Source organism: Artemia sp. Qi Xiang Cuo, chromosome 13 (assembly GCF_049724085.1).
Source record: "Artemia sp. Qi Xiang Cuo chromosome 13, ASM4972408v1, whole genome shotgun sequence".
Classification (NCBI taxonomy): domain Eukaryota; kingdom Metazoa; phylum Arthropoda; class Branchiopoda; order Anostraca; family Artemiidae; genus Artemia; species Artemia sp. Qi Xiang Cuo.
In genome coordinates, this window is record NC_142806.1 from 33,700,328 (window position 1) to 33,717,634 (window position 17,307).

The window sequence follows — 17,307 nt, forward strand, 5'->3', positions numbered from 1 at the left end:
CTGGACTCTTGGGAATTTCTATGACTTATCATTTCGAATTTTTGATGGTTATTCTCCTCGCGGTTCAAAATTCAGTCTTTGTTTCGACCCCTTTATTTCACCATTGCCCCATCTTCTTTAATGGCTATTTTTGCTTTCTTTTCCTTCAATAGAAAATGAGCAAAGCCAGTTTTTGGACATAAAGGAATGCCAGGTTATGTCAAAACCTCACAGTCACCACCTGTGCTGAGACTTGTCATAAAAACAAAGCACAATAAACTGAATATTCTGGTTTCCGGGAAGACTAAATGTAGTCACTTATTACAATAAGGTTGAGAAAAATTATTTAATTCTTTTCCACAAAAAATCTCCCATGAAAGAATTCTATTAGAATTTACTATTGTGTTCGCAACAAGTTATAAGGTATTGAAGTTTGAAATAATTGTGATATTGGTCAACAATAACAGCACCAACATCGTTGTGTACTCCATCCAATTCCCAAATAAGAACTGATTAAGAACTGACTCGGGGGAAAAATAATTTTTATTTTGTTTTTCTTAACTGATTTTCCTGTGTTCTTGAGAGGTAAGCTCTTCTTGAGAAAAGCTTTTCTTTTTTTAGTCCTCTTGAATAAAATCTCATCGACATTAGAAACAAAACGAAAAAAAAGCAAAAGCCCTAGTGCACAGTCGGCATATTTTTAGAACTTTCAGTTTTTGAAAAATCCGACGAGTTAACACATGGGCGTTTCAGTCAAAGTGTCTGGAATTTTATGAATATTGGTATACTGAGATGGCCACTCAAGTTGAATAGACACCTAACTGTGACCAGATTACATGCAAAAAAAGAAACAAAAAAAGAGTTGCCGTTCCGATTTTATTACCGACAGAGAAGAAACTTACATAGTTTCTAGGTATACTTTCCTTGCTTTATAATTCTGAAAATTGTCAAACAAGCCCCTACACATCCTAGAGTGTTCCCTTTCTGTACTAACTCAAAATGTTAAACCGTTATTGTAACTGTCATTTTGGGAAATTTCATTGCTCAAAAAACGGCCAAATTGGTTGACAAGAGAAACAGTAAGAGACCGTGAAAGTTGCTTTTTGTCCCAAACTTACTACCCAGAAACATTTTAATTTATACTCCTTAGCAAGTGTATGGAGCACAAGTCATATTTACCACTTTCATTTACCCAGAACCCCACTAACACTTGTTACTGATCAGTGACAAATATTTGGTCACTCAACTTTGAACTAGGACGTTAAAAGTCACTCCCACATCAGCCTTTAATGGACTCACCGTGGCATTTTCACCTCCCTGTTTTTTTTTTAATTCGTCCTTCCCTTATACCGTCTTTCAATAATTTATGGCTTTATCTAATTGTCTTCAATCACACTTGGTATTATCTTACATGATTTATGACTTTAAAGCAGAATCCAGGATTGACACTCTTTGCTCCACTTAAAAACTAGACTTGCTCCAAGCCCTACAACAAGAAGCTTGGAAAAGTTGTTATCCAAGGATTATTACCAAGAGATTAAACTATAAATAGATTAAATAAAAAAAAAGTTTTTTCAACTGAAAGCAAGGAGCAATATTAAAAATCTAAACGAGCAGAAATTATTCCGTATATTAAGGGGTTTTCCCCTACGCAATACCTTGCTCTTTGTGCTAAAGTTCGACTTAGCTCAGAATTAGCATTTTAAAAAAAAAGTTTCAAGAGCCGTTCTTAAAAAATTGGAACAAAAAAGTCAAACTTTAGCATAAAGAGGAAGGTATTGAGGAGGGGGTCAACCCCTTCATATACGAAATAATTTCTGTTCATTTTGAGCTTTGATGTTGCTCCTAACTTTCAGTTGAAAAATATAGTTTTTTTTTATTATTTAATTTTTGATCGTTTTTCAAATAGTACCGATATATCTAGCTCACCCTCCATGAAACATTCCCTCCCCTTACGGGAAACTCCTCCGTGGAAATTTCCTACTACGTAAAATGCACCCCCCCCCCTTCCCGTAAGATTCCCGCCGAAAAATTCCATTCTCGCTGAAAAATCTTCTCCCCCCGTAAAATTTCTTGCGCACGATACCCCTTTTCGTGGAATTTTTTTCTCGGAAATTCAAACACACTGAAAAATAGCCCCCGGACAATTCCCCCGAACAATCTCAAACCGCAAAATTAAGTTGGCAAAGAGAAAGTAAGACAAATAAAAAGAATCAAACAGTTCGTGGTAACAAACTGTCAGTAAGGAGCGACCCGGCTCAATAGTAATCAAAACTCTAAAATCCGCGGTTTTGATACCAAATCCGCGGTATAGATACATCAACAGAATCAGATTCTTATGCTGATTTCAAATATATAAGTTTCATCAAGTTTAGTCTTACCCATCAAAAGTTACTCGCCTGACAAAATTTGCCTTGTTTTTGAAAAAAGGGGGAACCAACCCTTTAAAGTCATAGAACTTTATTGAAAATAACACAATCAGATTCAGTGTATCAGAGAGCCCTGCTATAGAAGTTTCAAGCTCCTATCTGCAAAAATGTGGAATTTTGTAGTTTTTGCCAGAAGAATGATCACGGATGCGTATTTATTTGTTTGTTTTTTTGTTTTTTTTTATTTCCCCAGGGGTGATCGTATCAATCCAGTATTCCTAGAATATCATGAGAGGTATCATCTGAACGGAAATTAAAAGTTCTAGTGCCCTTTTTAAGTGACCAAAAAAATTGGAGGGCAACTTGGTCCCCTCCAATGCTCATTTTTTTCCCGAAGTCACCGAATAAAAATTTTGAGATAGCCATTTTGTTCAGCATTGTCGTAAATCTAATTATTATGCCTTTGAGGATGACTTGATCCCCCATAGTTCCCGGGGGAAAGGCTGCAAGTTATGAACTTTACCCATTGTTTACATTTAGTATTGGTTAATGGGAAGTATACAGACGTTTCAGGAGGGTTTTTTTCTGGTGGAGGGGGGTGGGGGTTGGAGGAGAGGGTTACGGTGGAGGATCTTTCCATAGAGGATGTTTCCTTATGGAAAAGGACATTTCTATGAAGGGGGCAAAAGAGCTATCTATTCTAATTAACCGGCCTTTGTGATTCAGGGGTTTGTGATTCGAAAAAAATTCAAACTTTAGCGTAAAGAGCGAGGTATTGAATAGAGACAAACTCCCTAATATACATAATCAAAACATACAAATATAGAAGTTCGTTACGTAAGTTAATTCGTAAGTTACATCAGAACAAAATTTCAAGAAAGCCATTTAGCCAAAACAAGTAAAATTAATATACAAATTTCATTCTAATTATTCATTTACGGTAAGCCAAAATCAAAGCTGCATTAATTCGAAAACGTTCAGAAATTAAATAAAAGAAACAAGTTTTTTTTAACTGAAAGTAAGGAGCGACATTAAAACTTAAAACGAACAGAATTTATTCCCTATATGAAAAGGGCTGTCCCTCCTCAACGCCTCGCTCTTTACGCTAAAGTTTGACTCTGTCACACAACTTTATTTTTTTAAATAATAAAATACTGTAGCGTAAAGAGCAAGGCGTTGTGGAGGGGACAGCCCATTTCATATACGAAATAATTTCTGTTCGTTTTAAGTTATAATGTCGCTCCTTACTTTCAGTTAAAAAAAACCTGTTTCTTTTATTTAATCTCGTATAAGAATTCCGTCAAATAGCGCTGAAAAGTTCTGTAAAATTTACCCTGAAAAGTTCACACCCAGAAATTCATCTTCCCACGGAAATTCTCTGCATTGAAACCCACCCCAAGCACAAAATTACACCCCCCCCCTCTCCCCAAAAAATGTCTGTATACTTCCCTATAACAAATACTAATTTCATAACTTACAGGCCTCTCACCACGGGCTGTGGAGTCATGTTACCCCTAAAGGTAAAGTTATTGGATCTTTCAACTATGCGGAACAAAATGAATACCTAAAAATTTTGATCAGACAACTTTAGGGAAAAAGGGGCGTGGGAGGGGGGCTAGTTGCCCTCCAATCTTTTTTGTCACTTAAAAAGTAAACTAAAACTTTCAATTTCCGTTTGAACGCACCCTCTCTCGATCTTCTAGATCCAGTATTTCAATAGGATCACCCCTGAAAAAAAGAAAAAAAAAGAAAAAAAAAAAAAAAGAACACACTCACGTATCCGTGATCTTTCTTCTGGCAAAAAATGCAAAAATTACACATTTTTGTATGTATGAGCTTGAAACTTCTAACTTAAAGTTATCTGATAAGCTGAACCTGACGGTGTGATTTTCATTAAGATTCGTTAACTTTTAGGGGGTGTTCCCTCTTTTTCGAAAATCAGGCAAATTTTCTCAGGCTCGCAACTTTTGATGGGTGACACTAAACTTGATAATTCTCATACACTTGGAATCAGCATAGTAAGTTCATCCTTTTGATATCAAAATTCCGTTTTTTAAAGTTTCGGTTACTATTGAGCCGAGTCACCCCTTATTTACAGCTCGTTACCACGAACTGCTTGATGCTGTTGCTGAAATTAAGTTAGTGAAATTGTTGACCAAATGGTATTTTACAATTGTCACATTAAATAAATAACAATAGTCTCTTTCCTGTGCATATTGATAATGATGAATTTTTATAACAGAGGATATATCTTTATAACACCATGTCGAGGTCTTGTAAATTAAATTTCATTGGAATGGAAGAATAAGGACAGTAATTCTATCAAGGAAAAGAAGATTAATGATCAAATTTTAAAAATCCACTGGAAAAAAATTGAACGAGAATTTGAGAGTTGGGAAATGGTGACAGGAAACAAAGAATGAACATTACTCTTTCTGAACTTCCGGGATTAGAACGTTTGAAATGATTGATTTTTCAGCCAAAGTGGGCAATAGTTAAAAATTATGCACACAATTTGATCTCCTTTAATGACTTCAATTCTTCATATTCCCTTCCAGCACAGTAAGATTCCATTCATCACTATTTCATGCGACAAGGAACTAAGTAAAACTTCCAAGGCATCTTTATGCTCATATAAATAAGCATATAAAATCATAAACAAAAAAAAACTGCTAGAAATGCTATTTTTTCGTGGTTTGTGTGTTCATTGATGCATTTAAGATGCAGGATTAAAAAAAAAATTCAAAGAATAAAATAGGCCAGAGGTGGCTTTCAGGTCATATTGGCAACAATTACATTTCTTTTTATTTCATTGAAATCCGTACTATTACAACAGTTGCAGATCCGGGGGGTTTGTGAGGGTGACCACCCCAGTATTGACTTGGGTGCTGGTTACTTTAACAGTTTTCCCAAATAAATTGAGGGGATCCGAGAGCTAGTGCCTTTTAATTTATTTACAATTTTCCTTTTAAATTAAAGTAAATAGTGATATTAAAAATCAGGACAAGCATAAACTTTCCATTATAGGAGGAGGAATACTCTCGCTTCAACCCCGTTTAATCTTATATGAAATCGCTAAGAGTAAAAAGATTCATTTAGGAACATTTGCTTTTCAAAATGTAATTAAATTTTCCAAGCTATAAGGTATGCTGTCATCCCCATCAAACCCCATGCACTTTAGACTTAAGTACAACTCTTCTCAAATTGCTTCAATATTTAAAAGCTAAACTTTCCCATTGAAAACCAGTGTTTCCGTAACAAGAGGGGAGCTCTGATCTCCTCAGAACGCGTATATCGGGTTCCTATTGTCAATGGGTTCCTCAAAAGGAGAGAAATTCAGTAGTTAATTCCCCCACCATATTTACTAGAAGGACGTCCTATCGAAAGTTTGGTACATTTTGGTCTAAATATAGCGTTTTGCATGGTTTTAGCTACCCCTCCTTCCCCCCACAGAACATTGTGACTTCCTCCAAACAGTTGGTGCAATACTGATGCACACCTATGCAATACTAAATGACTCAGCGATATAACAGCAATCCATTTTTTATAAACATGTATATTTAACGGATTATTCCCATATTTAACGTATATTGCAAAAATTGTTTACAAATATTGTAAAATCTTCTTTAACACGAACAATAATAAAAAGATGATCTCAAAATGGGGCTTCACAGTTTATTCTGAAAGCGGAAAACATGCGAAGAAATATATTGTGCACTGATACGGATTCATTTTTTGTTTTTGCTTTCGATGGTTGGCGGTTGGAAACCTAATACTATTACAAACGGCTTACTGCAGTACCAAGCACCTGAGGCCAACACAGCTGCGCAAGCTCTTTCTCCATCGCCATTTGTTCAAAACTGTGCTCTTTACCCCCTCCTATGTAGTTCCAATTTCCTTTAAATCCTTTCGTACGTTTAATTTATTTCCCATTCAGGGACGGCCTACTTCTCGTTTGGTCCCAGATGGATGCCCAAAAAGAAGAATCTTTGGCAATGTGTCATCCTTCATTCAAATCCAGCTTACAGTCGAATATACGAAAAGTCAAAGGAGTACCTAACACCATCCTTAGATAATTGCTTCGAGCATTTGTATGTCTAGATGTGGCAAAAATTAGGCTTAGAAATAAAATTACTCTTGACTCAGCAGAGTCCTACAACCAAGAATATTTTTTTTTGTCCTCTCTATCAAAATTCGAGTCTGTAAACACTTATTCTTATATGCTAGCAAATTGTAGCCATGAAACTAAAATATTCTATAACGCATACTTATTCAAGCAGGGATTTGATTAACTTAGGAATTAACGTCAAGTGACCTTGGAGTAAAAGCATTTACATGCTTTATATCGGAATCATTACTCTTTTCAGTATCGACTTTTCGTCTTCTTTTGGGAATTCAGAGCTCTCTAGAAGAAATCACCCCCTGAATTATTTATGCGGTGTAAAGAAAGTTATCTCCTGTGAATATTTCTAATTTGAAAAAATAGAAAAAAGGAAAACATTCTTAATGCTTCACAACGATAAAGGAATTTATCAATTCTCAATATCAACTTATGTTTCGAAGCTTAAACAGTTGTTTAATCTTCTGTTTCCTCTATAAGAAAGTTGTACATTTTTGCTTAGAGCAAAAAGCCGTCAAAAGCCACAGATGACAGTCAGTGATTTTTTCCGATTCCAGCACAGTTTCAAAATCTGCATTGTGACAAAATAATCTCAGCATTTGTTCGAAGAACTCTTTCAGCAATAAATCAAGTTTTTGAAAATTCACTAAATTGTTTTAAACACGTTATAACTTCTCCTTGAGCTGCAAATCTAGACCAAGATCAGTAGCAAAAAGCTAGAGCAAGTCCTTTTATTCTTCTTCACTCTATTCTTCCTAATACTAAAACGTAAATCTGAAGAAAAATGGTGGCCTTTGATAAACAAAATTTTAGAGCAACCGGTTAAGAGACAAACAGTTTGTTGATGCCAAACCAACCAATCTATCAAATCATCTATTTATGTAACGACCATTTATTTTTTGTTCCTACTTTAAACTTATAGTGCTAAATTTTGAATGAAACTGTTTCAGACGACAATGATGTTGATTGAATGTTTAACAAAGTCTTGCCGACTATAAGTAAGCTTCTACGCATTCCGTTGAAGGACCTAAGTCAAACAGACCAGGGCAGCCCCCCCCCCCTCCGAACCGGATAAAAGTGTGAAATATACTGGTAAAAATAGTCGAGTAAGCTGCTAGCTGGATATGAATGTGAAGAAACATATTTTTCCGAGCAAGGGACGCATCTTTGGATAAACCTTCTTATTCTGGGTACTCTGTATTTTAGCATAGCGAGTAGCTGAAGGTATGGGTTTCAGAGTCTTAAGGAGGCCCTAGACGGTCAATTATTTTGATAAAAAGTTTTCGTCAATCGATTGAAGTGTGCTTCAATCGACCTTCAATCAACCCTTTAATCTCGACCAAAGCTAATGTAACACGCTGCTTTTAATCAAAATGATTGAGTCATGCAAACTTTCTATCAATCACAGTCAATGCTTAACTCAAGCGTCAAACAGGTTCGTAGTGGATCAATCATGCTTGAGTCAATCGATCAACGGAAGCTTTGATCAAAATGATTGACCGTCTAGGGCCTCCTTTACAACCAACTTTGTCACGATAAATATAAGGCTATTGAATTCCTTATGAATTGGTTATAATCATTTAATCACTAGGAAAAGATAAATATCATAAGCTATCATCAGGACATATCAACTGACCTTGTTAATCCCAAGTCCATTTATAATTACTATCAGTTGCATATTAGATATGCGTAGAAGCAGAAACGCATATCTAACATGTACCGATGGAAAATATTTTTATTCTAAATGAGGTGTTTAAATAATACTCACCTTGCTTGTATATAGAACTGTGATTCATCTGCACAACATAAGCAAATCACATGCTGCTTTTTCTTGTAATCTGTGGCGGGTCTGGCTAAAGCATGGTGGATTCTCACGATAGCTTGTGCGTTCTCCAGCGGTAGGGACGGATCTACTCTTTGATGATTACCATTCGCTGTCTCAGTCCGAGGAGGCACAATCTGTTTACGACATCCACCTTCGTCTTTATACAAGTAGAGTATTAAGTCACGAATAATAGCAAAGTACATCTTCCAACCTCTCTTGCCCAAGGGTGCTAAAACAAATATAGGCATTACAGAATGTCAGCATGTCAACTCCTCAATTTAACAGCCTTCATTGTAAATCTTGCACAATTAAACATAATGATAGGAATACCTGAGCATTCCTGGAATACATTTACTAGCATCAAATCAAACAAAAGTAGAACAACTTCGATTGTCTCTCTGGTATATCACAATGCAATAACGCAACAGAAGGAATTCAATTAGTTTGATAATGAAATCTAGAAAAATCAAGTAGTCTATTTATTTTAAAAACTCGCATATGCCCTAGGTTCAAACAATTGTAATTAAATACAGGCCAAAAGAAACTTTATTGCGTGTGATAAATTGCGGGAATCTTTTCGTTTGCTAATCTAGCAGAAAAACGTTGACTCTTTCCAAACTAATTTTGGAATACCTGAATAATAAACATACAATTTTGGTAATTTCCATGGTTTGCACTATTTTTTGTACTTATTTCTCATCAACAGTCGGTCCTGAGGGGGGGGGAGGGCTAGAAAACAAAGTCATGGTAACACATAATATATTTGGAAAGAGTGACGAACGGAGAATTGGATGGTATTACTCTTTTGTTGTTATTGTAGCTAGTTAGAAAGGGTATCTCGGCCCAAGATTGCCGAAACTGGATTTTCAAAAAACCTTAAAGTTAGAATACAGCTAAATAAGCTTCTTAGCATCTGTTGCCGAGCAGTAATTACTTGTTATTTTCAGGGACAGGTTGTAACTGAATTTTGGTTACACTTACTATGGAAATCAAATTATATTCATTATACCATTGATTTCAACAAAGCATTTGATTCCCAGACCATAAATGTTAGCAATACAAATGCAAAGATAAGTTGAATTAGGGTTAGGACAGCCATAAAAGGCTATCATAAAAAAGAAGTCTCCCTCAATCTGGGTAGTGGAAGATTTGTGCTAGCTCCGTCTACATAAACCATTCGCCCAAATTGGGTGGCAACAGCCACCGTGTGGTATTTTGCTTAATAACAAAATACCAAACAACTATAAAATTTAAATAATTTCTAGAATGGAAAACATAGTAAGCTGAATAGCTGTAACAAATTTCATAGAAAAATAGCCATGAAATGCTTGATATTTGGTTTTAAACTTATATTTTTCAGAACAAGAAACATTTTCTAATTGTTTACAATTTTGACCATCAACAAATACTAACTATTGACAATTTTCCATATAAATATTTTGAACTGTTTGGTGCACCATGGGTGCATATGTTCTTAGACCATACTGCCTTTCCATTTACTAATAAAACGAAATGAAAACATAGACAAACGGGTATAATATTTCAAATAAGACAGTGGAAAAGAATAAAAAAGTCATTAAAAAAAGTCCTTATTTCCCCTAGTAATAATGAAAGTCCGAATATTTCGGCTTTACGCTCGGAAGCCTTTATCACTTGGACTTTTAGTTAGAATTTTAGTTTCATTTTAGTTTAAAGTTTTAATTTAGAGTTATAGTCTAGTTTTTTTTAGTTTAGATTATTAGTTTAAAGTTTTAGTTTAGAGTTATAGCTTAGAGTATTAGTTTAAAGTTTTACTTTAGAGTTTTAATTTAGAGTTTTAGCTTAGCTGTTCGGGTTGATAGCTACCAATATTATACCGGTAGGCCACGATGCCACCAGTGTTATAGTGGTAAGCTACAACACCACCAGTATTGGCGTGGTAATATACGGGTGTCACCACTTATTGGAGGGAAAATCCCCGGCCCCAAATTACAATGTGATGCCCGCGTCTACCCAACCGGTTCTGCAAATATCGGGTTTGGTACTACCCTATTTACAGTATACCCTGTCCCAGGGTATGATAACGCGATCGAGTGGTCAAATGGCCACTTTCTAAAGCCAAGTGTACCCGCCTTGGGTTAGCACTAGAAATGTCTAACTCTCTCCTTGGAGGTAACAAGCCCCCCTGTCAATATAATAATGACGGTATCTCGTAGCTCTATTCCTACCCTGCCTGGGTTCCGGGAAAATTTAGTACACAGTTTGTAGGAAATGCCTTACTTGTATTCTTCCAAACGGTCACATATAACAACCAAAAATATATGCTTCCCCGAACGGGGTCTAAATGCAGACTAACTCAAAAATAATATTCTGTACACAGCTTTTCATAGGGATGGCCCTTCGCTTGGCACAGCCAATCCTCTCAATCCACATTCAAAACCAATTCTACTTTCTTAGCTTTATTATTCAATGACTCATACCAGAAAGTTCAAAATAGAATTTAGTTCAAAGCTTCCTTATTGCAAACCACTATAGCTTAGCAACGAGCCATTTCAATTGTCATTGAAAAATATACCACAGGCAAATCTAAGTAAATGTAATTGCGGGACGAAACCAGGTCATATATCTGAAAAGAAACAGGGGTGGAACCCCAACACCTCCCCCCGTAAGATAAATGACCGCCCACAGGTTACCTTGGTCCACCCTTACAAACATAAACACATAACTTCAACTTAACAAAATCCATTTGCAGGGGTCGGCCGCGACGAGGTGCACGAAAAAAGTGACTTTAGTTACTTGAGGACACCAAAAAAGTGACAAAAAGTGACGGCTCAGAAGCCGTCAGAGCATAGTCAGATGGATTACAAGGATCAAAATTACTACCATAAGACCATCACAGGCCTATGAGAGCCCAAGAACTTACAGACAGAAAGGCTGAAATCCTTATTTTTTTCTTCGACAGATTTTATTTACTTATACAAAACGATAACCTCTGTAAATGTACGACTTCGATTATGGCACTAGGAACGAAAACTGATTTATTGAAAAACAAGCGTCCGCCACGACTAGGTATAACCAATCACTGGATATTATGTCATCAGTTCTTTGACTTTTTCGAAAGGCGATCAATTAGTTCGGATTTCCTCTTCAGAACAAATACTTCAAATGATTCAGCCTCATCTACCCTTTCCCTTTCTTTGGAGCAAGCTTTTAATGCTGCTTCCAGCATATTTTGAGCAAGACCAATGTTCAGGAAGTCCTTCTCTTCCACAGCTTTCTTCGACCGTTCCCCTGCCTCTCTCAGAAGGGTATCGCCTATTTCCTTCTGCTTAACCATCTCTTTTTTTCATACAATGTCTGACTCTATGGCCGCTATTTTCTGCTTCTTCCACGCCATCTCCTGGATTTCTTGTTCAGCCTCCTCCTTCTCAGCTTCAAGCTTCTTTCTCCGTGGTTCTTCCTGTCTTGATTCAATAAGGAATAGTTCATAGCTGATCTAGCCAGACAAAGCAGCTTCTTTGTGATTAGCACACGATCTGGTCAGTTTTTATAGTTGCAAAGTACATCCGCAGCAAAAACATTAGCATTCAGTGTCCGCTCTTCTGTACACGCTTGATAGCTGGTTATCAACAGAGCTGAATAAGAAAATCATCCCTGTACATCAGCACTTCCATGATAGAGCAACAGAGCTGCCCAGAAAATCCAACCTAAGGTCTGATATTTGGTTTCACCAGATAACGTCTTCAGTTCCAGGAACTTTTGCCTATAGCTGTCGATTCGAGTACTCTCCGTGGGTGGCGGCACAGGATTTGACTGTAATAACAACCATTCTCCCTGGACTTGTTCACTGTCTGTCTCAAATGGAAGTTCTTTTACGAAGTGGAAGATAACACTCCAACTCGTTTTTGGCAATCTGGACTGGGAGGGCTTAGGCAGGCAAGGCTTCAGAAAAACTCGTTTTTCACCGGGCATTTTGTAAGCAGGTACTGTATACTTTCTAATACTTTCTAAAAAAAAAAGCTTTCTAAAAAAAAACAGCAGCTTTGATATGCTTTCTAATTCACAGGAAAAAAAAATTCCTGTCTTTCAGAATAACGAATCCAATCTAAGAATCCAGAATTTTAGAATCCATGGCAGCCAGGACCCTTTCATTACACAAGGGTTGCTGTAGGTAAACATCTGCAATACTAACTAAGCCTTCAAAACCACTGAGGATCCGGAGATTGACATCATTAGCCGGCACAATCTGCCCCAAAAGAACTGTGCATAACCGGCTCAGCTCAAACTTTACCACATGAACTAATGGCTCCTGTCGTTGAAATACACCAGTAAAAGCGGAGAAAGTTGCTGAAGAGATTACAATAAATCAATTTCAGCTTTCATTGTTTGCTTTTTTAGCCATTTTACAATTTTTAAATATTTTACATTTAACATCAGGTCTGCATTCTATCAATGCAGGCCACCGTTCCATCAAGTGGCTTGCTGCTTCCCCTATGGTGAGCCATCTCGTGGGGACGTGCTTCATAAACTTACGCTGAGGAACTTTAAATTTCCGTTAGTATTGGTTGAAACCGTCAGAACTAGCTGGTAATCCCGTGAAAAAGTGGTAGACAGCAATGATCATATCAGAGCACTCCTCCCCGAGTTCTTGCAGCCCTTTCAGGAATGCATTATTCAATGCATGAATGTTGCAGGTTCCCATATTCAATAGGCCTTTTGAATACCTTTTTTTCTTTTCTGAGTCTACGATGGGCCAGACTTTCTTAATGATAGATAGGCCATCACTTGCAAGCATGAGCAACCTCTCAAGTGAAAGTTCTTCATCTTCAACACTTTGCAGGATTTTCTTACTCAGATCTTCACTGGTTGCATGTCCCATATAATATGTCCGAAGATACCAACTAGCCACCTGTTTCCGCTCTTCTGACCAGTATTGAACTCTTATTTAGAGCTCCTCTACCCTACCATTGTTCTTTGTTTCATCATATTCCAGCACAAAGTCAGATTTCTGGATGTCTTCGACTAAAATTTCTAGAAAGTACGGATAAATAGCCTCTGTCAACAAGCATGTCATTTTTTAAGCATTTAACGACAAGCCTTCTGGTACAGCATCGGGGAACATTGTTCGGAACACCTCGGCAATATGATCACCTGAAGCTGCAGCAAAAGAATTTGCAATAGTCTTCAAAAACCCAAACTATCTTAGCCCTTGACACTGCATCCTGCTCGCGGAGCATTTCCAGATTCTTTTATGGTACGCTATCGTCACTCTGTGAGTTTGGGTGGTTGGAACAGATGCAGCGAGTCTCAACTGACGCTGGTTTAACATGACAGAAGCATTCATTTTGTGATCTTATGCGGCTGCATGTTGAAGAAGGGCCCGGAACCCTTTCTGGCAGCTGAGTGTATTTTTTTTTTTTACAAACTTCACAATAGAACGAGCTGTCACTCCCTTTTGTGCACCACTCTTTCACTTTATGCCCAGCACCGTCTTCCCTACTCTCCAAAAATTTTGTCTTGTCCATTATTTTACAGCCACCTGAAATAAGAATGGGTTTTAGGACGGAATTCGAAAACATGTAAAGCTAGTACAAATACAAACTGACAAAACCAGTGAAAACACAAATTTAATCTTACATTTTTGATGTCCTCAGACTTGCGGGCATGCATGCCTTTAACAGGAAATGGTCTAAAATCAAAGAAACTGGCTAACACTGAAAACATACAGAAGGAATCTCGGCCGAACTGTCCATTTGCTAAGCAGCCAGGCAAGAAAGGATGCTAAGTACACCAAGGGCCTGAAAAGAACCATAGGCAGTTATGGTACGGTAGAACTAATTCAATCTATCATCTTATCTGCAAAAGCCTAGATCTTAACACACTAACCACGTCTATCACAGCCATATACATTGTGCGTCTTGGAATACAGTCCAAACCATCAAAAAAAGACTTACCTTTTTTATGAATTATGTCACAGTCGACATTCAACTATAAGATACTGTTTCACCAAAAAAATTAGGTCCGAAACTTTGAAAAAAGTGACTTTAGTGACAAAACGACAGAAATAGTGACAAAAAGTGACAGGTCCCAAAAAAAGTGACAAAAGTGACAAAAAGTGACTGCGGCCGATCCTTGCATTTGCCTTCTCTCTTCCACCAGTGTCTGTGCAACTGGGAATGAAGTAAAATTTTGAGCGAACCATGAATCGCCTTTTTTCTGGGTTCCCTCCCCTGAGATAATCAAATGCAGAATATGCGTTGATGCTAATTGAAAATGAAACTTAGATACATCTCCCACTGAATACAATTTGCCGGAAATAATTGTCGATTTCCTTGAAGAGTAAAAACTATGAATAGGGCTACTGGACAAAGGTTTGGGTGAAATGTGAAGTGACTGGGAGCGAGTGTCCCCCAAGAACTCTAGATCAGAGAGGGAAAACCTCGGTAAAGAGATTACACTTTGTCCGCCAGTTTTGCATTGAGGAAAAGGGCTATCTTTCTCGATTTCCCACACGGAATCTTCTCCAAGGGATTCCTCCCCCTCATAAAGGATCAAACTCTCTATTGACTTTATAGTACCAATATCAGATTTCTTCTCCAGTTTTCCTATCGAACTGAACAGTTCATACCATCTAATAAGGTCAGTCGTCTTTATTTTGTAACCGTCTTGTATTATTCCCCATTGATTTCTGACCTCTTTTTCCCTCCTATTATGTTTGTTATAAAGGTGCAGCCCATCAAAGATTTTTTTTTCTCTATTATTTATGTTGTCAAGGCACAGCCCATCCAACATTTTTTTTTTTCTATTTACATATCTTTATCACAATCGGGACATGCCGTCCGCGTTCCCGTTATCTGCCGCCGGTCTTGATTTTATTTCGAAATCGTATTCTTGTAAGCACAAAGCCCATCGTGCCAATCGTCGGTTATCTGGCTTCATTATATTTAGCCATCTCAATGGGTTGTGATCTATCACTATTGTAAACTTTTGTCCATATACATAATAGTCGATTTTTTTGACTGCGTATATTCTTGCAAGACATTCTTTTTCAATCATGCTATAATTTAATTCTGCTTTTGACAATTTTCTTGGTATAAATGTGATTGGATGTTCCCAATCACCAAAATCTTGGGATAAAACTGCCCCTAATCCGTAATGTGAACTGTCAGTTTGTAGCACAAAATGTAAAGAAAAATCTGGATTTCTCAGTATTCTTTCGCTACAAAGAGCATCTTTCAGTGTATCAACTGCATTTTGTTCAATTTCTGACCATTTAACGGGGTCTACGGTCTCCTTCCTTGTTAACTCCGTCAAAGGTGTAGCAATCGTTGCAAAATTTGGTATGAATTTTTGATAATATCCTGCCAACCGCAAAAATGACCGAACTTTTTTCTTTGTATTTGGGACGGCTGCGCTTTTAATTTTTTCTGTTTTTTTCTTTTAATGGGGTTATGGTATCGTTCCCTAATATATGCCTCAGGTACTCTGTTTCTGACTGCTCCAACCTACATTTTTCTACATTCAAAGTTAATCCTGCTCTCCTCAGTCTGGTCAGTACTTGTTCCATATGAGTTATATGTTCATTGAACGAGTTTGAAAATACTATAATGTCATCCAAGTAGGCTTTTGTATATGGTAAGGATTTTAAGATAGTGATATAGTGATATATTTAATTAAAAAAAAGTTTAAATACAAAAATCAATATGATTCACCCAAAACCAAACGGTTGACGTGGGGTGAAACAGGTAAAAAAAAAATAATACATACATGTAACATCATTCAAATACACTATAATAAGGAAGAAAGATAAAAAGAGAGAAAAGAAAAGAAAGAAAAAAAAAAATAAAGAATAATAATAATAGTACAGGGACAGCAACTACATACCATATTCATGTTGTGGGGTCGCACTCACAAACCAACAAACAATTACAACTTAATTTAAATTAAATCAAATCAAGTCACCTCCAAAACAAACAAAACTAAAATTCATACTTACTTAATAATTTTTCTTTCAAATTTGCTTTAAAACCACTAAAATTTTCTAGTTTCTTCATATCATTATCCAAATTATTCCATAAATTTATACCCTTTATAACAAAAGAAAACGTTGACCTGGCAGATACTATAGGTGGAGCATAATAATCATGTTTACCCCTAGTATTTTGGTTATGTATATTCCATCGGCTGTAAAACCAACCGTTAAAGCACTCCGGTAGCTGCTTCATATTGTACCTATACATAAACACTAATATGTAAAAATGATGAAGACCTGCCGCTGGCAATATCCTAAAATCCCTATAGACTTCTCGAACCGATTCTCTTTCTGATTTTCCTGATAATACTCTAATAGACTTATTTCAGATAGTTCATACAGGACTTACAATTGAAGAAAATTTACCCATGCATATAGAAAAACAATACAAAATATAAGGATATATTAATGAAAAATAGAGAAGCCTAAGTATACTAGTTGGAAACATATTTGTAATTTTACGAATCATCCCCAAATTACGCGATAGATACAATCTACTAGTCTTTGGAATGTTGCTGGTGCCCCTTTTATTCCAAAAGGCATATACCTAAACTGGTATAGCCCAAAAGGCGTAATAAAAGCAGTTTTTGCTGAATCATCTGGGTCCATCTTTACTTACCAATATCCCCTTCTCAAGTCTAAAATTGATATAAATTTTGCGGAGCCATCTGACTCTAGAATTTCATCCATTCTTGGTATTGGGTAAGCGTCTGATTCGGAAACACTATTCAGTTTTCTATAGTCCACGTAAAACAGAATGGAGCCATACTTCTTCGGGACTAATACAACTGGTGCTGCATATTCTGAATTTGATGGTTCTATAACCCCTAAATCGAGCAGTCAGGCTCTTTCTTTTTTCACTTCCTTTCGTAGAGCGTCTGGTCTCTTGTCAGGGTCTTTTTTTTATGGTTTGTTGTCTTTTACTGGTAATTTATGTACCATATTTTTTTGTTTTTCTGATTCAGTCTGTTAATGCATCTTCAAATTCCGTGAGTAAATTGTT

The 17,307-nt window shown here is 36.7% G+C and overlaps 1 protein-coding gene across 1 annotated transcript in view; it reads right to left on the reverse strand.

The window, feature by feature from the left end:
- LOC148945217 (uncharacterized) overlaps positions 1–17,307 on the reverse strand; it is a 221,612-nt gene that overhangs the window by 30,062 nt on the left and 174,243 nt on the right. Inside the window, exon 12 of the mRNA XM_089099108.1 lies at positions 8,237–8,522. Coding sequence (XP_088955234.1) covers positions 8,237–8,522 — 286 coding nt within the window. The remainder of the gene's footprint in view (positions 1–8,236; positions 8,523–17,307) is intronic.